Here is a 24,550-nt window from a genome sequence, read left to right as displayed (position 1 = left end):
TTCAGACACCGACTTGACGACAAAGGAGCGAAGCTCTCCGAAATCCGCAAGCAAAATTGTTTTCCAAAAGAAAAAATAAAAAATAAAAATAAAAACAACAAAGGAAAGGGAGAGGAGAACGTGAAAAAAAAACAGTAACAAAAATAATAAAAATAAAACTAAATAGCTATTTTTAAACTTAAAACAAATTTACTATTTAACGAAAATAAAAATATTTCTCCAAAATGCACACACAATGATTCAAACATGCATCCCAAAGTTACACTAACACACAACTAACCACCAAACTAGCAAGCTCATTCTATCACTTAAACACGCAACTAAATACAATAGCACAACCTACTCACTGACCCTAACCACAAAACTCAAAACTTCTAACCTCAAAATTCGGGGTGTTACATAATGTATATCATATTATATATAAATGACTTTAAACTATGGGTTTTCTCTCTCATAAATAATTTTAAACTATAAGACCACTTTCGTAAATTTCTTTACATGAAAAAACTCTAAAGAGTTCATAAAAATAGTGAGAAAATTGACACTTATTAGTGTAAGTGTGAGCTATATATTTTATTATTTATAATTTAATTTTAATTCTCTTAAAATGATTTTTCAACTCCACCCTTACTCTCATTTATCACAATATGTAAAAGCTAATGAAAATGGGGTTAGGGTTGTTTTTCATTTTCTCCTAAATGAGTTGATTTCCTTACTTAACAATACATGAAGTGGTACAATGTGTTAGTGGTTAAAATTATTAAATTGAATTATATAGAATTTGAGTATCATAATATAAATATGAGTGACTTATGAGTTTAATTTAAATTTTTTATTTTAGTTTGTTGATACAAGGATAAGTAGGTGGTAGAGATGGATAGTTCACCTTGTCTATAATAAGGCAGAGAGCCACTAGATAAGATGGTTGAGTAGAAAGAGAAAAGGAGACATGATGCAGGAGATAAGTTGGGAAGAGAGGAGGTTTGGGTTGATTGTTCTTGTTCTTAGGTCTTAGCCTTTATATACATGTCCCTTGTTCCAGAGTGCCACATGTCAGGTTGCTATTAACAAGTCAAGGAAAAGTAGCCTAGTGCCATAGACTTAGGTAGAATGACACTATGATATGTCTTGAATCATTTCAGATAAAATACGTTAATTTAGATATAATGTGATAGTTCATGATGTGTCTTAGGTCATATCAAATGAGACACGATAATTGAGATTTGCTTGAGCACTTGACGGCTTGAACTATCATAACGAAATGTAACATAATTAACCGATATTCAAAATATCAAATTGGACTTAAACATAACTAATCAGATAACCATAAAAAGCTGAACTCATTTTTAATTAGAAATGGGGCTACTTACGTGGAACCCAAGGTAGGTTGTAAAGCTTGCTCGTGACACTCTCCATCGATCTTCAACATTTTGCACTTACAAAATGTAATTTTATAATCAAATAAAAAAAGGCCCTTTGGCAGTAATTATTAATAATATTAGAATATTGATAAGGAAGTGTAGATACTTAGTTGCCAAACTCGGAACAAATAGCAACGTTACTTCATTTATTATCTCTTCCAGGAAAACAATAAATTTTCATAAACTTTGTTCTTCTAAGCAACCGTTGTTTGAGAATAGCTATGTCGAGAACAACTATGTTCAGAACAGGATTTTTGTTCAAAATAGCTGTCATGCAATGTAGTTTCTATTTGAGAACAACTCTTGTTGAGTACAACTAAAGTTCAGAAAAGCTATTGCTTAGAATAATGGCGTTTAATGAATAGCTATGTTTAGAACAACCATTGTTTGAAATATATTGTATTTAGAACAATTGTGTTTTTCTGAAAGAGCTATTATTTAGAACAAACTCTACCAAGAAAATCATTACCACAGAACAACTTTTTTTTGGAACAACCTCTACATTGAAAACAACTATGTTGAGAACAATTCATGTTTGAAACAAGTCAAAATAGCCATTATTTAGGAACAACTTTCATCCAAGAACAACCATTGTCTTGCATTTCAAGAGATGTTTCATGAAAGGTGTTTCACATGGTACCGCTTCTCCAAAGTAGAAGAAGTGGAAGGGACCTCAGAATATGGCAGGGTTCTTGGGTTATCTTCAAATTTGAGATGTTCCAAGAGCTTGATTTGGTGGATTAGATATGGAGATAGTTAAGAGGTTTTCCTCATAACCTTTTACTGTAACATTGAATGCTTCTTCCCTTTTTTTAGAAATATAGTGAATTCTTATTCATTATTCACCATAATCTACAAAATCCTTTCATAATAAAAAGAACCGTTAATGCCTTTATAACTAAAAAATATCAATTTTTATTCTCATCAGTTGTTAGCTTTGTAACCCTCACCATCACCTACAATATCCTTTCATAATAAAAAGAATCATTAGCGCCTTTGTAACTAAAAAATATCGATTTGTATTCTCATTAGTTGCTAGCTTTGTAACTCCTATTCTTGAAACACTAAAAATAGGAGCTTTTCACAACTGGTGAAAGGATTTTTGATATTTTGGCATTTTGATTCTTAAAACTTTCTCTCAAGATTCTCTAAGTTATTTTCTTTGTTTGGCATTATCATCAGCCAAATTTCCCTTTCTCCACTTATCAATCACCACGTGTCGCTACGCTCAGTGTTACAAAATCTACTCCAGTCTTCCTCTCCACCTTTTTTTGGTATACCTTATTCCCTTGTTTGCAACGCTTGCTCTCTCCATCAAATAATTCTCTACAAAAAACATCTCAAACTGGTTTAAACCATTAAAGATGCTTTTTAAGGAAAACAATAACTCTTTTGAGTTCCATTAAGGGTTTGTTTGTTTTACTGAAAATGATTTCCGGAAAATAATTTCTGAAAAATGACTTACTTCCCTAGAAAAGTTAATATTTTCTGGTGTTTGGATGAATCTATGTAAAATATTTTATGTTATTTGACAGATTTCTTAAAAATATTTCATAAAAGCTGTTTTCAATGAAACAAACGTACATTTGAGATTTTTCTTATTTTTTCATTGTTTAATTGAGTTTATTTTATATCTATAAATTTATAGTTTACTTGCATATATTAAAAATATTTTATTAAATTCAGGTTCACTACATTATTTTTTAGTTACATGACTACCAAATGAGTATTTTTATTTAAAAATGTGACATCAACAAAATTAGCAAAAAATTTTTTTAACAAGGTCAACAATTGGACTTGATTTTCAAATCTAAAAAGTAGAGAGACTAAATTGTAAATTTGTGAAGAGTATATAGACTTATGGCATATTTTAACCTTTATAGTATAAAACATTCATTATTAATATATTTATAATTGTAATAAATATTCATTATTAAAATATTAATATTGAATATTTTCAATAATATGTGAAGAATATTATGTAAAATTATTATTTTTAAAATTTATTATTAAAATAAAATTGAAATATTAAATAATTTTTTAAAATGATAAATTATATTAATTATATTAATAATTTATTATATGACTAAATATAAATAATTAAATATGTATGTTTAAAATATTGAAAAATATAATCACACGAGTTAAGTGAGATGGAAATGGTCTCTCTTATTTTAACCAATAGTTGAAGGTTCGATTCTCACCCTAAGTATGGAGCAACTTTAAAACTTGTGGTCAACATCTACTCTTTAATGGACTCCTACAAAACGTGGAGGATTAGTTATTGGGTTTGCTCCGATAGATATCGGGAATATTTATCTAAATTTAAATTACACAAAATAATGTTATTACCAATAAATGTTGAATGTTGGGTAAGAAAAAAAATTAAATTCATTTTTTTCCATAATTTGATCAATTAACCTAACATTTAAAAAACAACCCACTAGCCTTGTTGGAAACATTATAAAACCCCTTTCCTTCCCTCCAAGTTCTCCATCCTCAAACACTTCTACTTTTTAACTCTAAAGCAAAGAAAGCAATTGCCACTAGGGTTTTGAGAAAAGCTTAAAATGGCTTCAACGATCAGCTTCCATGACCCTCTTTTTGGCACTCATCATTCTCTTCTTTTCCCTAGTCAGTGCTATTTGTCCATCCTGCTCTTCCTCCGGCTCTAACCTCACCTCCACTCCATCTGCACAAGCCCTATGGATATCCTCAAATTAGGTGTATGTGCTAATGTGCTTGACTTAGTCAATGTCACCGTTGGCTCACCCCAAGTGTCACCATGTTGTTCCCTTCTCGATGGCCTTGTCGACATCGACGCTGCTACATGCCTTTGCACTGCTATTAGAGCTAACATCTTAGGCATCAACCTTAATATCCCCGTTTCCCTTAGTTTGATTCTCAATGCTTGCTCAAGGAACGCTCCTACTGGCTTCCAATGCTAATTAAGTCATCATTGTTGTCTACCTTCTTTCTCATCTTTCTTATGGTGTTTGTGTTTGATTTTAAAAAGTTATAATTTCTCGTATTTGCATTAAATCAGTGTTTTCATCTGTAGCTTTGTTGTTTTAATTTCCTTGGGGGAGATTGATACAAAATAATAAATCTAATACTTTTCTATCAACTGTTTTCTTTTGAGGGGTTATTGTATCTTTAAAGGACATTAAAAGACTTGTATTATTCAACTTGTTTTATTTCCTTTCTTCTAGTTTCCTTGTCGATTTATTTAATGCTTTATATAATTGTGGGAGGTGTCTAAGTGTAAAACTTAAAGCAATTTTACATATTTCTATAATTATTTATAGGATTAATTAATATTTTAATTATTTAATCGTTGAATTTATCAATATAATTATACTTGCCATGCATGTAAATTTTCAAATTGATTTAGTATCTTTATCATATTGATCTAAAATACTCGATATATTAATATATATTCAACGGTTACATAAAAAAATAGTTAAAAAATTTAAATTTATATCAAATGTGACATATATGATTTACATGAATAGACTATGAAATATAACGGTTATACGGTATCTTTTTAATAAATTTATTTTATTCCTTATTTGAATGACAATTAAAATAATAGTTTGAGACAATCAAAATATTTATATATTTATTGATATATTTTTTTGACTTGTATGACTTATCTAAGTCATTATATAAAGTGCATTTAAGCAATAAGTATAGGTAATTTTGTAGGTAAAGCTAGATGATTTTTTTTTGTCTTGATGAAATTGAATGGGCAGTACATTTACTTATGATTAATGTAAAAATAATGGTGGTGGTGAGATTAGATATTATAACAAAATTATAACGTAAAAAAAAAAGAAAACTAAACGCTCCACAGCATACTATACCATACTGTCCATCCAAACCTATATTTAATCTTATCTATTGGATAACACCACTTTGAAGATTTGAAACTAATCAAATTGTTGTTAAAGGAGCCTATTTCGAAATTTTATTTGATTTTTTTGGAAGCAAGATAAGGCTATTCAAAGCCTATAAATATGTTGTCGATTTACACAAGTAGGCAGTTTTTTGAATTTGATAAATCGAGAGCTGATGATTGTGCAATTAGACACTCTTTAGGTATTTATTGGAAATATATTCTTGATTGTAAGTAATGTTATTTAGAAAAGTGATTGTAATTTGAATTGGGACTGTAATTATCTATTGTAAGAGGGTAGATTGAATTTAAGATAATAATTGTACTGGGTTAATTGTTAAGTAAAATCATTCTTTGGAAGGATGTTTCGTAAAATAAAATTTATAAATTTGAACAACGTTAACAAATATTTTGTACCGAGCTTTGTCCTTGAAAAATTGTCTTATTTTATATATTTTTTCCAACTTCTGTTCGAACAACTAACAGAATAATAACTTGAAACAATAGAAAAATATTAATGACATAATAGAAGAATAAAAAAATAATTTATTTTAACGAATTTGAAAAATATTAATAATAAAATGAGATGAATATCAAATTTATACATGTACTTTGATCCAATGTGCAATGTTATACATAATTTTGATTCTGTGCGATTTTCTACATGAAAATTTTATTTGATTCAGTTTTTACAAATCACTAACATCATTGAGTTAGAATCATTTTATGTTGATATATTACATACACAAACAACTATCTCAATCCGATACGAATATAAATTATTGTATTCATTTTTTTAAATCTGCACAATTGAATCAAATTCAAAATTTCTTGAATACATATGAATCACAATTCAAATTTCATATGTGTAATTACATCAAATCAAAGTTCATGTATCAAATTGTAAATTGGAATAATGTTTATACATAAATTTTACAATTATTGCAATTATTCAAGAACCGAACCACCCTTGCATATATCATTAACATCTTATGCTTCTGTCTGTCGGCATGCTTAGAATTGCTTCATGGTTCTAGTCTTATGTATTTGAATTACTATTTTAATAAAATTAAGATTTTATTTTGAATTAATTTTGTAGCACCTCTCACCCGAGTCCGAGACTAGGACTGGGCACGAGGCATTACCTGACTTAAACGCAGGCATACGATCATTTCTTAATTATAAAAACTAAATCAAATTTAAAACTTTTCGCTCTTAATCTAAAAATTCTCAATATGGGCCTACAAGGCCCAAATCATCCTTGGGAAACTATCCGGGATTAAACCGAACATTTTTAAAGACTTTGAAAAAAAATGTAACTTGAGATAGGGGCACATGCTCATGTGGAAAGATGACACGCCCGTGTGACCATTTTGACCCAGCCGTGCTAAAGGCCCGTGTGGTTCACACGGCCTAAGCACAAGGGGACACCCCCGTGCCCCGAGGCCATGTGAATTAAATTTCAAATTCAAACCTACAAGGGGTTTTCACACGGCTGAGCACACGCCCGTGTCTATAACCCGTCTCCCTCACACGCCCGTGTTGCAGCCTGTGTGTAAAAACCTTGACATTCTATTTCTGACGTCAGCAACAAATTAGAGACACACGGCCAAGGCACACACCCGTGGCCAAACGCTGTGTCCTCCACACGGCTGAGACACACGGCCATGTCTCTACCCGTGTGTTTACTACCATGCATACTGACTTGCAAATTTGAGGTGCAGGGGGCACATAGTCAAACAACACGCCCATGGGGCATATCGTGTGTCACACACGGCCTCGGCACACGCCCGTGTGTCTAGCCGTGTGGACAAAAATAGGCTATCTACCAAGCCTTTTTGCCACCCTTACTTACCTACCTACAAAGCAATACATACCACCAATTCACACGGCAACACAAAGCCAATTCAACCACAACAAGATATCTAATACAACCACATTACACTTTAACAATCTAACAAGAACTTGATTAGTCATGCGATTTACTCCTTTTTCACAATTACGCTCACAACGCTAAAATTAATTCACCAAAATTTTCATACACTCAAATAATCATACTATGATGCCAAAATAATAATAAGAATAATTTCTTGACTTCGGATTTGTGGTCCCGAAACTACTGTTCCGACTAAGCCGAAAATCGGACTGTTACAAATTTTATAAATATAAATTTATAAAAAATATCAATATAATATAAAATTGTTTGAGTAAGCTAATGAGTTGAAAATTTTCATTTGCTAATATGATTTGTGTAATATGAAAGGAATTATTTCATTATCTTAGGCTTAGCTGTTATTATATTTGCTTAGTATTTTGTGGATATTGCTTCCTTTTTTTAAAGGTTTGAAAATGGAATGCACAATATTACAACATTTTGTTTGTATTAAGTAATTTTGTCAAACTTTAAGAGGGAACAAGAGAGTGTCGAAACTATTTTTTTTTAAATTTTATGTTTAAATGAAAAAAACTGGGTATCGACTTTTTGAAAATAAAATATGGAGTCGCCACCTATCCTTTTTTGTTTAGGTGTGATCGGATCACCTAGAAATTTGGTTGTTTTAATAAAACATTTTGGTTTACTAAAACAATGATTTTGGTCTACGAAATTTTGAGAAAACAGGTTCGGGAGTCGGTTACGTATGAGGAAGGATTAGCACCCTCATTATGCCCAAAATTGGTACCAAATCGATTAAATACTGTCCTTATGTCTAAGATTTAAAAATGTTTTTGAAATGAGGTTCCTTTTAATAACATTTGAATAACCCGAGTTGGTCGTCAAAATCTTCTTGTTTCAGAGGAATATAGCATCACATCCAGCACGGTAGGACACGATCCTTTATACCCTCAAAAACATGATAGATTTTGACTTCCAAAAGTTTATAAATTGAAAATTACAAAAGGATGCTCAACTATTTAGTCCAACGAAAAACCGAAACCCAGCACAGTAGGGCACCGATTCCTCGAATTTCCAAACATTGAACATTGCCTCGCCTTAGAAAACACGAGTGAAATTCAAAAGGGATATTCGATTATTTTGAACAAACGAGAGATTGCAACCCAACACGATAGGGCACTATTCCCCGAATTGCCAAACATCGAACATTTCCTTCGTTTTAAAGAGTTTTTAGAATGAAATTCTAAAGAGATATTCGATTATTTTGAGCAAACGAGAAATTGTAACCCAGCATGTTAGGGCACGATTCGGCGAATTTCCAAATATCGAACATCGCCTTCGTTTTAAAGAATTTTTAGAAAATATGAATGAAATTTTAAAGGGACATTCAATTATTTTGAGCAAACGAGAAATTGCAACCCAGCACGTTAGGGCACGATTCCTCGAATTGCCAAATATCGAATATTGCCTTCGTTTTAAAAAATTTTTAAATAAATAATTATAAAACTAGCTTAAAACGTATTAATTTGACTCGAAATAAAACGGAATTAATCTTAAAGGTTTGGACCTTATAAAACCAAATTTCATAAATCAAGTGGAAAACAATGATATGGGATAATACACACATAAAATGCAATACCAATTAACAACCTAATAACTAAGCATAGCTGATCTAGAAATGATAATCAAACTCACAAGCATGGGAGACAAACAATTGATAAAACATTGAATGGATGATATACAACAATGATAAATGTGGCACAATATAAATCAATCAACAAATCATATACAAAACAAAATGGGATTTGGAGGTCAATGTGGTATAGGACAATTTTAAAATAGTGACGAATAAATGAATACATAAATTACACAATATATATATATAGATGAATTTAAAACCATTTGTAAGAACAAACTAAAGATATATACACAATCTCTAAAATATATGTTATAGGATGAATATTTTCAAATTGAATGATATGCAAAGTATTAAAGAATTTTGGTCTAAAATTGACAATTTTAAATTATGTATAAGATATAAATAATAATAATAATAATAATGTACCATAAAATATAATTTTTTTTAAAACATAATGGATTTACAAATCATATATATGTATACATAAATAACTTTTAAATATAATTATTTGTAAAAATATAGAAATACATACAAGCTTAAATTAATTTTATTATAAATTATATAATAGATTGAAGAATATGCTTATATATATATATGAAGAAAACTATATGTATAAAATACGTAGATTTAATAATATATATAGATCAAATATAGATATTAATAAATATATACATATATAATAATAATTTAAAAGATGTATTACGTAGGATTATATAATAAAATACAAGAATAAATTTAAGGAATCATATGTATAAAAATAATATAAGGTTGATAATAGTATATATATATACGAAATAAAACCAACTTTAATACAAAGTATATATATATACATATATATAATAGTGTATACAAAAAACATTTACATGAAATATACAAAATGTGAAGATGACATTACTAAAATAGATTTATAATAAGAAAGAAACAATTTCCTAGGTAGTTTAAAATGTGCGAATAAATAATTAAGAATAAAAGGCTATAAAATAAAGAAAACTTAATTGGAATTAAACTAAAACAGCAGGGATAATTTGAAAATAAAACAGTAATAATAAAAGGACCAATATTCAATGCGCGAAAACGTATAAGGACTAAAACTCGCAATATACCAGATCCCAAAATGTTGCGTTTAAGCGCGGATCGAATTGACTTCACTGGTAAATTACAGGAATAAATTAAAAACAAAGGAAAAAAAAGCAAATAGAACTCAATTGCAACACGACACAGAACAAAAGGACTTAAGGTGAAAATATCCCTCCCAGACTAACACACGGGTCTTAACCAGGCATGGCTCGGGTCATCGGGTGAAGGCCACCACACGGCGTCGTATCTAGACCATCAAAATTGGTCAAAATGGCGTCGTTCCCAGTCTTTTATATAGACTAAACTGGCCGAAATCAACATGCACCCATTCTGTTGATTTTTCAAATCCCTAATCCCCTTTTAACCCCATCACTGATCCACCACCAAGAACAGCGACCAGGGGTTTGGAGGCTCTGACGAATCGATTTTCAGCCTGAAAATCCCTTCTTGACTTCGATTTGAACGAAGCAAAAGAGGATTGGCGGCCTATTCGCAAGGTAAGGTTGCTTCTTTATTTCGTTATACTAAAAAAACCAAAACGAAAGGAAAAAAAAATGAAACAGATTCGAAGAATAGAAATATAAGGTGCTTGAAATCACCTTTCAATATTTTTTGATTGCTCTTCTATTCTCTGTGCATATATGTGTAAAAAAGGAAAACTTTACAATCGAAAATCCAAAGGCTTTATAGCCGAAATCCCCAAAAAAACAAATCAAAATAAACATAAAATAAAACACAAATTTTTTGTTCGTATTTGCTGCTGCGTTCGTCCTTTTGCAGGTACGGCGCGTGCTGGCATGCGTTGGCTCTTGGCGTGGGGCGTACGGAGGCACGGACGTGGTCGCTGGAGGGTACGGAGGCTGGGGCTGCTGCGGCGCAAGCAGAAACTGCTAGGGTTCTGCCTGATTTTTTTGTTTTTGGGCTGTGGGATATTTGGGTCTAGGTTTGGGCTTGTAATAAGTTTGGGCTAGGGTATTAGTTTGGGTATTGGGTTAGTGATTGGGTCAAAGTCTGTAAAAGGACATTTAATGGACTGTTATAATATTTATTGGGTTTTTATTATTTTTTGTGACTTATTTTTGTATTTTTGTTTTGTTTTTGTCTTTGTACGGGCCGGGCAAATTTGGCCCACTACAAAGAGTATATAAATATATAAATAAGTTTGGTTATTAGAGTAATTAAGAGTTAGGTGGAGTAATTAGTCTGTTTAGAAGTTGGTCTATTTAGAATTTGTTAGCAACAGTTGTTATTCTTCTCTGTATAAAGCAAGTTATTCACAGTTTGAGAAGTAAGGTTTTCTCTCTATTCTTAAATGATAGATCAGATCTAGTCTCTCTTTTGTTCTATATTCATTGTTGTTTTTGGTAGATTCTTTCATTGGTCTCCTTTTCTTTTAAGTTTTGGTCGACAACAAATGCTTATTATTCTATTTATTTCACCTTTTGAATTTATTCATTTATTATGTACCATATTTAAATTCAGCGGGAACGATAAAATATAATTAGTCTCAACAAAAAAATTTTAAAGAAAAAATATAAACTCAAATTTTAAATGCAACATTGTTAAAAAAAAAAACCACAAACCTCATATATTAACTATAAAATTGACATGATGAATTTGGTGTCACCTTTTTGTCCTTATATTTTTGTTCTTTCTAATATGGTGATAATCTATTAGTTTAATCAGAATGCTTTTATCTATGAACTAACCAATTTACTTTGTCTATATAATTTTATAAGCCTAAAGTTTTTTTAACAAATATTTTAGATTCATTGGAATTATTCCTTTTGTTTAAGCAATCCTCATTGGATGGAATCACAATTGCCAAAAGGAAATAAACTTAAAAGATTGTGTTTAAAATTATAATAAAATTAAATTTCAATCATCAATATTTATAATTTAATTTTAATTCCCTAAAATGACTTTTTTTGCTCTGCCCTTGCTCCCATTTATCAAAATATATCAAAGCTGGCGAAAATTGGATCGAGGTTACTTTTCATTCTCTCCTAAACGAAGTTGATTTTCTTACTTAACAATGGAGTGGAACAATGTCTTAGTGGATAAAAATTATTAAATTAAAATTGAGTATTATAATATGAGTTTAATTCATTAATTCTTTTATTTAATATGCTGGTATCAGGATAAGTAGGTTGCAGATATAGGTGATCCATCTTGTTTAGAACAAATGGATGAGTTATTGAATAGAGTGGTCGGAGTAGAAAGAGAAAAGGAGATGATGCTGGAGATAATTTGGGAAGAGAGGAGTTTTAGGTTATTTGACCTCGTCCTTACGCCCCAGGCCTTATACAGTTGTTGTCCCTGTCTTTAGGTTCTACATATCGGGTTGTTATTGACGAGTCAAGGACAAGTGACCTAATAAAAGTTTTGATAAAGATCACTTATAACGTGTCTTAAGTCATATCACATAAGACACGATAATTAACTCTTAGTGTGACAATTAATAAATATGTTTGTTACTCATAACTAATTAATATTTAAAATATCGGTTTGGATTTAAACATAACTAATCAGATAAGCATAAAACCTAAGCTTATTTTTAATTAGAAATAGGGGTAATTGCGTGGAATCCACGGTAGGTTCTAAAGCTCGCCCGTGACACTTCCAGTCGAATCCAGCTACAAAACTTCCATTGACAACGTGCCAATATCTCCAACACTTTGCACCTACAATACGCCATTTCTGAACCGAAAGAAAAAAAAAGGTTGGTTGGCTGTAATTATTTATAATCCCATTATATTATTGCATATTAATAAGGGAGCATCTCAAACTGATCTGTGTTTCCATTAAATCTTGTTTTCTCATAAGCTTCAGATTCCATACCTTATTTTACAACGAAATTGCAGTACCATCGAAGATGCTTTTTAAGGAAAACAAAAACCCTTTTTGAGTTCCATTAAATGAGCTAAAGTAGAAACCATTGTTTAATGTCGGTTTTGGATCCATTAGCTCTTTATAGTAAGTTTTTTTAGTGCAATTAAGTTGAACATTGGGAACTTTGAATAAATTACGAGTTTAATGTGAATGAAGTTCAGTAAATCTGTTTAGAGGGTACTAATGGCTGAAGAAGAACATGAAAGGTTTGACAAAGAGAGAGTACGTATTAATCTGTAATCCATTTTGTCTCTACTTAGCGGTTTGTAAGTTGTCACTGTTATCCTTATATTTTGGAAGAACATGGAATATTATGGAGAAACTGATATCATTAATAATAAGTATTGGGTGTTGTTGTAAGATACATTGTATTTCTAAAAATAAAATATGAATTTAAATTTTGATAACAATATTATTGGGGAAAACAATTACATTGAAATTTAAATGTAAAAATTGTCTCATTTCTGTATATATTTTTTATTATACTTTTTTCTCTTAATAGTTATTCATCAAGTCTTTTACACTTAATTATATGTACGGAGTTTATTCATGATTCATTAGATTCATATATAAAAAAATAAATTGAAATTGAAATATAATTAATTATCATAAAAGGAGCAAACTTAATATTATTTGATGCTTTTGAATTGTTACTTAAATGAAATACCGTTGCAAATAATGTAATTTAGTGAATGATAAATTCACATATTGATCCTATAGGAGCATTCTAACATGGCACTGTGCTAATTTCCACCTCACAGATCATAAACAACCAAACTTCACCAGCCAGATTTCAAATTGATTTTAATCTACAATTTGATCAATTAGCCTAACATTAAAAAATAACCCACTAGCCTTGCTGGAAGCACTATAAAACCCCCCCTTCCTTCACTACAAGTTCCTCATCCTCAAACGTTTCTACCTTAACTCTAAAGCCAAGAAAGCAAGCCATTAAGGTTTTGAGAAAAGATCAAAATGGATTCAAAAAGATCAGCTTCCACAGCCCTCCTTTTAGCCCTCAACATTCTCTTCTTTTCCCTAGTCAGTGCTAATTGTGGATCTTGTTCTTCTTCTGGCTCTAACCCAAGGCCAACTCCCACCCCTACTCCATCTGCACGAGGTAGGTGCCCTAGGGATGCCCTCAAATTAGGTGTATGTGCCAATGTGCTTAACTTAGTCAATGTCACCGTTGGTTCACCCCCGGTGATGCCATGTTGTTCCCTTCTCAACGGTCTTGTGGACCTCGAAGCCGCTGCTTGCCTTTGCACCGCTATCAGAGCTAACATCTTAGGCATCAACCTTAACATCCCAGTTTCCCTTAGCTTGCTTCTCAACGTTTGCTCAAGGAATGTTCCTACTGGTTTCCAATGCTAAGTCATCATTGTTCCTACATTCTTTCTCATCTTTCTTATCGTGTTCGTGTTTGTGTTTGTGTTTGGTTTTTAAAATTATGATTCAGTATTTACGGTACATCAATATTATCATTAGATACTTTGTTGTTTAAATTTTCTTATGGAGATTGATATAAAATAAGTCTAATACTTTTTTAAGTGCTTTTCTACGAGGGTTTATTGTATTTCCAATGGATATGAAAAAACTTACATTATTTAACTTGTTTTATTTCTTCTTCTTTTTTCTTGAAAAATATAGCAAACCGAGAAAAATGTTTGATAAAAGCAACCTCTTTTAAGCACAACAAGATTACAACACTCAACCTAAGACAAATACCCTCCACTCAAACACTACTAAAAGATAGTAAGCAAAATTCATCACCAGGCCATAAAAAACGAAGGTCTTGATATACTTACTTTTGTCAGAGCATTAGCCATACCATTACCTTACCGGTGAATAACTACGAATTGAAATCAATTCAGCTGGTTAATGTTATAGTTGATATCACTAAATAGATTTCTTAATGACCACAATTTATAATTCCTATTCATCAGCGACTCCAAAGCAACACATAAACTAATTTCAATAATTAATGAGATTTTCACCTGCCGTCTCAACCCAATATATAGTTCCACGACTGTTTTAATGACTATTATCTCAATTGTTTCTGATCACTTGGCCACAATCGGTTCTGAGAACAAAGCACAAGCCACTTCTTTATCATCACTCAAGACCCCACCATAACCCGCTTCGTCTTCCAAAGCTACACCGGCCACATTAAACTTTATCCACCCGGGAGGAGGTGGTTCCCAATGGAAAGCAACCTTGTTTGCCATGTTGCTTGAGACACTACATTTTGTAGGCCAACATGACTAATATCCCTCCAAAAATTGAAAATCCTCATGCACTATCCTTATCCACATCAAATATTTCATTTTAGAATGGTACAACATTGTATCAAAAGTCGTTGATGTTCTGCCGAAAACTCTATTTATCTCAATTTATTTAATGTTATATATATTATTTTATTATAGATATTGTTAGGATCAACTCGATTAAGCAACGAACAAGAAAAATAGCGAAATAAATTAAGAAATTGAACACACAAATTTAATGTGGAAAAATCCCTCCAAAGAGGATAAAAAATCACGGGCAAAGGTAATTTTACTATAATGACAAAAGAACGAAGAATATAAAAGATGGAGATAAAGACTAAACCTCGAAAACAAAGAACCCTCAAAACGTAAACACAGTGTTTGATTGAAACAAGTGAACAGAGTTTAACTGAAAGATTATTTTTCAAATTTGACTAAAAATAAGAGTCATATTTAACAGATATTATAGCTAATATTTAACTTAATAAATACAATATGAGTTGAAACTCATTAGGAAGCACAGTTTTTGAGTCCGTGAGTGAGACTTTGTTGAGGATGATGTAAGAAATCTAAAATGGGAAACTAAAAAAAAGACATTAGAAAAATCTCATTTGACTGCAAAAAAGGCAAAGATTCCCTGGACTTGCTTTACATTTTGATTTCAACCACAATATCCTCATAATTCAACACATTAGTGATGGTTATCCCCAAACCTGTGGTCAAAGCTATCATTTTTTTTCTCTTTTAATTTAAAAATTATAATGATACGTGGACTATGTTTCATGGTAATATTATAGACCAGTTTGTGACAATTAAATTATTTATATTTTTGTTGGTATTATAATTTAAGTAATTATTTTATAAAGTATATTTAGGCAATAAATGTAGATAATTTAGGAAGCTAGATATGATCAAGCTTAATGTTATTTATTGGATAATACTCTTGAAGAGAAAAGAAGAATTTAAAGATGTGTGAACTCTATCCTTATCTTTCAAGAATTCAAACTAATCAAATTGTTTGGAGAAATTTAATGGATAATATTGTTTGAAATGATTGGTGATTAAAGTTTGAAGGCTTGTTATTTGATTTTTGAAAATATGTCATTGATTTGGCACAGAGTTATTATGTATTGTGATACTCTTTGTTTAGGTATTTGTTGGAGAGATATTATTAATTGTAGGTGAGATTTTTAGAAGAGTGATTGTAATAATTTTTGTTTGATTTTGAGACTATAATCATCTACTGTGAAAAGGTAGATTAGCCTTAAGACAATAATAGTATCGGGTTAATTATTGAGTAAAATCATTTTCTAAGAGAAGCTTCGTAAAGTTGAATTGATGAATTTTAATAGTATTAACAAATATTTTGTATTGAACTTTTTTTCTTGCAGAATTGTCTTCTTTTTTCTTTTCTTTTTTTATTCTAACTTTTGTTTAAACATGATAATTTTAATAGTTAAAGCTACCAAATCCAAACTTCTTAGATTGTGTAATTTATTAATAACATAACAGAAAAATAACAAAATAATTTTGATTTGATCCAATGTGCAATGTTATACAATACATAAACTTTAATTTTATATGATTTTATACATAAAATTTTGATTTGATTTAATTTTCACAAATCACTAACAATATTATTAAGTTAGCACCATTTTATATTGACATATTACATATACAAACAAATATTTTAATCTGATACAAAAATAAATGTATATATTTATTTTTTTAATATATACAAAATCTTTTGTATAAATAGATATCACAATTTATATTTTATATGTATAATTACATTAAATTAAAATTTATATATAAATTTGATATTTATGCTGAATTTTGAACCATTCATAATGAATATCTAATATTAATAAAAGTGAGTTGCGATTATGCTTCTGTCCCAGTTACTATTTTAATAAAAGTAATATTTTTTTATTTTGAATTATTATATTTATTAGAAAAACTTATAAAAATAATTTTTCACGGGATGGCAAAATACTGAACAAAGTAAGCAGACCTGATGCAGCCGATGATTAAAGTCAGACCTTTCTGTGACATTCTTTTGTCGGCAAATATTTTTGTGTAATTATAATATAATTTATTCTAAAGCTCCTTCTAATGAGTTGAAAAATTGATTTGATAATCTGATCTGTGTAATATAAAAGGAATTATTTCATTATCGCTGTTATATTTGCTTCGGATTTTCTGGTTATTGCTTTCCTTTTTTTCCAAAGGTTTGAAATTGGAAAACTCAATATTACAACATTTTGTTTGTATTATGGAATTTTGTCAAATTTCAAGAGAGAAAAAAAAAGAATATATAAATCAATTTGGTCTTCTTTTAATTAACCTTTTGCTCTAGAAAAATTTCTTATTATTTTATTTATTTATTTTTATATTTCTGCAGAGAAGTTTGGGTGATTTTTCAATGGATTCATACTATATATAATGAAAGAGTTTTTTGTTTGAGAAAATGCTAATTTTGAAGGAATTTTTTTTATTGTTTCAAACATTTATCTTTTTAAATGTATAATTATTTATTTATTTTGTAAATTGATAAATTTCACCTTTTTGTTCTTCCTAATGTGGTAATAATCTGCTCCGTTAATAAATATTTTAGAGTTATTGGAATTTACAGGAGTACACATATTCATAATCTTTTGTTTGAATGCGAAGATATTTGTATTCTCCATAGAAACTACAGTAAGAAATTATAGCTTTTGTTTAAGCAATCAATGTCAACGATCTAGCTTCCTCATATGGTGGAATCACATTTGTCAAATGCTAAAGATTGTAGCACGCATTCAAGGGCCGTCGCCCAAAAAATGATAAAACTTGTATTTAAGCCTCTTCACAAATCACTTACGAGTTTAATTTAAATTTTATTGATATACGAGATGAGTAATTCACTTCATTTAGGATAAAACGAAAGATTATCAGATAAGATAATTGAGGTAAAAAAAAAAGAAAAGGAAATAATAATATTGGAGATAATTGAGAAGAGAAAAGATTCAAGTTATTTGGTCTCGTTCTAAGGCCCCAGGCCTTATATTAATACAGGTCATTTATTAATAGTTGAAATTTACTTATAAATTTAATCGTTTGAACTATAGAAATGAAAAATAATTAGTTAATATTTAAAATATCAATTTGGATATAAACATAAGCATTCATTTTAAGTTAGAAATAGGGCTAATTGCGTGGAATCCACGGTAGGCTCTAAAGTTCACCCGTGACATACCAGTCGAATCCAGCTATAACAACTTCCATTGGCAACATGCCAATATCTCCAACACTTTGCATCCATTTTTGAACAAAATAATAAAAAAGGAGGTTGGTTGGCAGTAATTATTAATAATCTCAAAATAATATTATTGAATATTAATATGGAAGCATTTCAAACTGGTTTGTACCATTCAAAGATGGTTTTTAAGGAAAACAATCACCCTTTTGAATTTGATTAAATGAGTTAAAGTAGAAACCATTATTTGAAGTTGGTTTTGCATACATTAGCTGCTTATAGTAAGTTTATTACTGCATTGGGAAGTTGAATAAAATTTGAGTTTAATGTGAATGAAGTTCAGAAAATCTGTTTAAAGGGTACTAATGGCTGAAGAAGAACATGAAAGGTTTGACAAAGAGAGATTATTAATTTGTAATCCATTTTGTCTCTACTTAGCGGTTTGTAAGTTGTCACTATTATGCTTATAATTTGGAAGAACATGGAACATTACAAGAGGGTATTCATTTAAAGTTAGGCTAAGACAGATCCACGTATTATTGATCCTATAGGAGCAATGGTAACATGGTAGTGTGTTAATTTCCACCTCACAAATCACAAACAACCAAACTTCACAAGTCAGCTTAATAAAAATCAAATTGATTTATTCTACAATTTCATCAATTAACCTAACATTAAAAAAACAACCCACTAGCCTTCTTGGAAACACTATAAAACCCCCCCTTCCTTCACTCCAAGTTCCCCATCCTCGAACACTTGTACCTTTTTAACTCTAAAGCCAAGAAAGTAAGCCACTAAGGTTTTGAGAGAAGATCAAAATGGCTTCTAAAAGATCAGCTTCCATGGTCCTCCTTTTGGCACTCAACATTCTCTTTTTTTCCCTAGTCAGTGCTTGTGGCTCTTGCTCTTCACCCACCCCTAAACCAAGGCCAAACCCAAACCCCAACACCCCCACTCCTACTCCATCTGCACGAGGCAGGTGCCCTAGGGATGCCCTCAAATTAGGTGTATGTGCCAATGTGCTTAACCTAGTCAATGTCACCATTGGTTCACCCCCAGTGATGCCATGCTGTTCCCTTCTCAATGGCCTTGTCGACCTCGAAGCCGCTGCATGCCTTTGCACCGCTATCAGAGCTAACATTTTAGGCATCAACCTTAACATCCCAGTTTCCCTTAGCTTGCTCCTCAACGTTTGTTCAAGGAACGTTCCTACTGGCTTCCAATGCTAAACCATCACTGTTCCCTACACTTTTTATCGTCTTTCTTATGGTGTTTGTGTTTGATTTTAGAAAGTTATTATTTACAGAGTGTTTTCAGTTGTAACTTTCCTTGTGGGATTGATATAGAATAAGTCTAATACTTTTCTTCAAATGTTTTCTTAGGGAACTTTAGTATCTCTAAGGGACGTGAAAAGACTTGTATTATTCAGCTTGTTTTATTTCCTTACTTCTTGTTTCCTTACCAATTTATTTATAAAATCTCTGCATCTAGTTATGGCAATAAATCTTATATAATTTTATTATGTTTGTAATTATTTTTTCATATGTAGTGCAAAATATGTCTACCTCTTATATTTGTTATTTGTGAATAAGTTATATTAATATCATACTAAGAAGTAATAAATTAACTTTTATAAATGTATTGCGAATAATATAATTTTCATTTGAAACTCAATTTTATTGAAAATTGATACGACTTTTACAGATTTTATTAGAAATCATCATACAATTCGGAGAAAAAGAAAATTTATAGAGGTTGAAGGGAAAACATATATACAAAGATTTATAATAAACCCAATCAAATCAGTCAAGAATTTTGTCCTATCGAGTAAAATGCAATGAGAATTTGCAAATTCTCTCAACTCAGACCTGCGTTAATCCCCAAGAGAAAAGTAAAATAGAAAGTGTGTTGACTGCCCAAAAGTTTTAAGTTATATTGAGTTAGGATAGTGATTGTATAGACATAAGTGTATGATAAATTTTTTATATGCTTAAAATTAATCACATAGTTTAGGATCATTCTATTATTCTTTTATTTTTTTTTAGGTCTTTTTTTTCTTATTGTATTGTTGTTGACATCTAATGATTAGAATATTAAATGGGTAACCTTGGCAATTGATAATACGAGTTGAAACTCATTAGGAAGTACAGTTTTGGGTCCATGACTGTGAGGAAGATGTAAGCATTCTCAAATGGGAAACTAAAAAAGACATTTAAAAAAAAGCTTGTTTGACTGCACAAAAATGCAAAGATTCCTTGGACTTGCTTTACATTTTGATTTCCACTAAACTGCAATATGCTGAGAATTCAAGAAATAAATCATGCTTGTCCTCGAAACCTTTGACTATTTGATTTCTTGTATGCATTTAGTTTTAATTAAGCTGTAATTTAAAAAAAATACATATGGAATTTAAATCAAGATATTATAATTTTTATTATTTTAAAATTACCATATCACAATTCTTAATATTTATTTTTTTTATATAATGCTTAAAATTATTCATAACTCACTCTAACTCTTAAATAAGAAGATAATGCACGAACCTATGTCTTGTTGTACTAACAACAATATTGATACCAATTGAGTTAAGATTCAACCAACCCATTTTTAGAAATTTATTATATGATATTTTTTACCCACATCATGATCGTGTCATATCTAATATAATTAATGATTAATGCACTCTCAAATTTATCATAAGATAAGATATATTATATTTGGTTGGGGTTGAGCTCTTCTTTAATTATGTATGAATTCCATTGGGGAACCTAGTATCTGTCTCAATAGCTATAGTTTTGAAGTAAGAGAATAGAAAAGAAAAAAAAATGATAGTTTCAAGTAAGTTTAGAAGGGTTAGCTTATCAATTTAGTTGAAAAATGTTGTAAAAAAGAGTTTTTAAAAATTTTGATAATATTTATCACTAATATTAAAAAGTATTTTTAAGAAATAAAATGACATTTTAGACATGAAGTTATAAATTAGAAAATTTAATTAGGGGAGAAAAATGTAATTTCATTAAAAAAAACATTTCTAAAAATTTTAGTTTGGGTTAGAATTCAGAATTAAAAATAAGATTTGATTTGAAAAATTGTTTGTCTATTAAAATTTTTTATTCGAAACCAAAGTTTAAATTAAAAAATATTTTTCAACCTCAATAATAAATAAAGGCAAAGTAAATTTAAATAATTTAAAACACTAAAAATGCTTGAGTAATTAAACTCAAAGGAGAACAATATAGGCCATAGTTACTTTTTAGTTATTACCCATTGATCTATACACTATTTGTTAGTGTTTGTGGAGGTGAGGTTGAATTTATTACAGGTAGTGATTTCTTTCAAAGAAGCTATTAATTAGATTGTGAATTAAATTCTTCAACCCAACCCATATCAATCTGCATTACTTCAACGTCAATAATTTTTCATCGCTTTATCCCCAAGAATTTACAACAAATGTCAATTCTCAAATTCCAAGTGTTAATAAAAAACAACACTTAACACCTAATTACATCAACTAATATGCATATATAAAAACTTAAACCTATAGTTTGGATATAGAATCTTCTTAAGCACCAAATCAAACCCGTGAACCCATTATTGTGGTATGATATAACCTCACAATAATTACAAATTGTTTACTTATAGCCCATACATTCTTTATTTATTTAGTATTTTTTAAACTTCAATTATGTGTTCAATTGAGTCTTAATTTGATTGGTATGTATGTTGTTGTCTGTACAAGCCCAATTTTGGGCCCAAAACCCTAAACACAAAAACACCTAACAGAAGCCCAAACAACCAAAACCTACCCAAAACTAATCCCAATCTGACCCAATTAGCCCAAAAATTTAGGGTTTCAAAATTTGAAACCCTAAATCACCTATCCCACCGCCCTCAGTCACATCTCCTGCAAGTGGCCTCTGCTCCACCGCCTCTTCACCTGCAAGCATTAAACGAGAGTAGACAGAAAGCAAATGGCATGTAAATGGCTATTTAAAGCCAAATCTAAAACCTTTGTACATTCGGCACAAAAGAGAAATAAAAAAGGAAGCATTTTGATTTTAAAACAAAAATCAGTGAGTCAAAAACACAAAGCAGCCAATCAAAGAGAAAAAACACTAAATCGGAAAACAAATACCAAGAATCAGATACCTAAAGAACTAAGGTGATTATATCCCATACGTTTTTTTGATTCGTTTCTTTTTCTTTTCCACTTTTCGAATTTTCTATTTGCATATATATATATACCTATATTATAAACACTTAAAATATCAAAAAAAAGAGGAGATTTTTACCTCCGGCGCCGAGGATGCGGCGGAAGACGGTGGCAGCTCGCCGGATTGCTGACCGAGCCTGAACCTGCAGAGAAAACAAAAAAAGGGCTTAGTTTTTTTAGAAACAAGCAGCAAAAATGACTCAAAAGGCTGAATTTTAACTTATATAGATGTTATGAAACGACGCCGTTTTGGTCGGCACCCATAAGCCCCAAAACGGCGTCGTTTAGACAATGACCCGACCCACCTATGCCCAGGATCCGCGTGTTTTTGGACTGAGGGGTTATTTGCGTCCTCAGTCCCTCCGCTTTTGAGGCTTAGTTCAATGGGGTCTTGTTCTATTTCTTTTTCCTTTAATTTTATCCCTATGATTTTACTTCTATTTCATTTTAGCCCCGGTTAAAACGTTGCGTTTTGGAGGGGGGATAATTTCCCCCTTGGTCCCTCCTGGTTGCTCGCGCGCTCAGATTAACCCCTTTCTCCTTCATTTATTTTAAATTCGCCACAAAATTCCATTTTTAATTCGACTTAGTCCCTCTTTTTTACTTTTCCTTATTATTCTAATTTAATTTTAATATTATTATTGTTTTATTAACAGCCCATTATTATCATTTTATTTAATACTTGTATATATATATGTTATAAAGTATTATTAATAGTTTTAATATTATCATTCTTATTAATGCATATGTATGTTAATATTATATGATGTCTATATTCTTATACATATGTATATATATATTATGTATATTTCTCCTTTTTTAATGCTATATATATAAATTCTTTTTATACATTACGTATATATGTTTTAATATCTAAATACATATTATGCATATACATATTAACATTATATTTTGTATATTTTTATAAATATTATATATATATATACATTTTTAATATATTATATATTGTGTACATACTTTTAATATTATCATGTATTCATTTTAATATATATGTGTATATCTAGATAATATTTATTTATTTGTTTTTTAAAAAACGTTATTATTATTTTTAGCATGTATATACTATGTGAATATTTTAAATATTGCATTTTATTATGTATACATATACGGATACATTTTTATATATTACGTGTATATATATTTTACTATTGTATTTTTATTGTTATACATATACCTTAATACTATATCATTTATATATTTTTATTTCTCATATTATCTTATGTTTATGTTTTTAAACTATATCATGTATATTAATATTATATCATGCACATCATTTTTTTATGTTTTTTATGCATATATATTGTAAATATCATATTATTCATATATTCTATTATATATTTTTATAACTATTATGTGCTTATTTCACATATGTATCCCGTACATATATTTTTAATATTATATATACTTTTATTTCTTGTAACGCCCCCTAACCCTATACCGTCATCGTAACAGGGTTATGAGACATTACCAGTCAGTACAGTCCAATTCCGGTCATTAATTAAAATAAATATTCACACACATCCTAGTTTTAAGATGTCGTCCCTTTAATGGGCCCTCGCGGTCCAATATGAACAGTAAATTCAATTCGGGACTAATTTAGAATCACTACAAATTTTTAGTAAATTTCAAAATTCATACTACATACCGTTGCCAACCATAATTTACTCATTTCATCAATACTTTTACAACTTAAATGACTCTCATTAAACATCCTGGGTACATGCCATTACCAATGCTCAACATACTTTACCTCATTGAATTCGGGATCGGCCTGGGCTGCTGATTCAACGGTCTAGCCTTAACTTAACCTGCGCACGGAAACAAACTGTACGCTGAGTATACACTCAGTGGTATTTCTATAATCTGAACACTTAAACAATTATAAAACATATTAATTTATATATATATATTGAACTATTCAAACTCAATGAGAATTCAAACATTCACTTTCCAACCAATGTTTTGGTCTACTTTAAATTCAAAATCATTT

The 24,550-nt window shown here is 30.1% G+C and overlaps 2 protein-coding genes and 1 long non-coding RNA gene across 3 annotated transcripts; all 3 read left to right on the top strand.

The window, feature by feature from the left end:
- The first annotated feature begins 9,868 nt into the window (after window positions 1–9,868).
- Window positions 9,869–11,275, top strand: LOC121209599 (uncharacterized). Its single transcript, XR_005904725.1, has 2 exons — window positions 9,869–10,426; window positions 10,710–11,275. It is a non-coding gene; the product is annotated as an uncharacterized lncRNA (long non-coding RNA).
- A 2,440-nt stretch (window positions 11,276–13,715) lies between these two features.
- On the top strand, window positions 13,716–14,432 carry LOC107924461 (14 kDa proline-rich protein DC2.15). Its single transcript, XM_016854919.2, has one exon. The coding sequence runs from the start codon at window positions 13,797–13,799 to the stop codon at window positions 14,193–14,195; it is 399 nt and encodes a 132-aa protein (XP_016710408.1). The 5' UTR covers window positions 13,716–13,796; the 3' UTR covers window positions 14,196–14,432.
- A 4,622-nt stretch (window positions 14,433–19,054) lies between these two features.
- Window positions 19,055–19,826, top strand: LOC107924460 (14 kDa proline-rich protein DC2.15). Its single transcript, XM_016854918.2, has one exon. The coding sequence runs from the start codon at window positions 19,145–19,147 to the stop codon at window positions 19,553–19,555; it is 411 nt and encodes a 136-aa protein (XP_016710407.1). The 5' UTR covers window positions 19,055–19,144; the 3' UTR covers window positions 19,556–19,826.
- Window positions 19,827–24,550: the final 4,724 nt, after the last annotated feature.

The sequence above is a fragment of the Gossypium hirsutum genome, chromosome A11 (assembly GCF_007990345.1).
Source record: "Gossypium hirsutum isolate 1008001.06 chromosome A11, Gossypium_hirsutum_v2.1, whole genome shotgun sequence".
Taxonomy (NCBI): Eukaryota; Viridiplantae; Streptophyta; class Magnoliopsida; order Malvales; family Malvaceae; genus Gossypium; species Gossypium hirsutum.
This window is presented reverse-complemented; position numbering and strand designations above follow the sequence as displayed.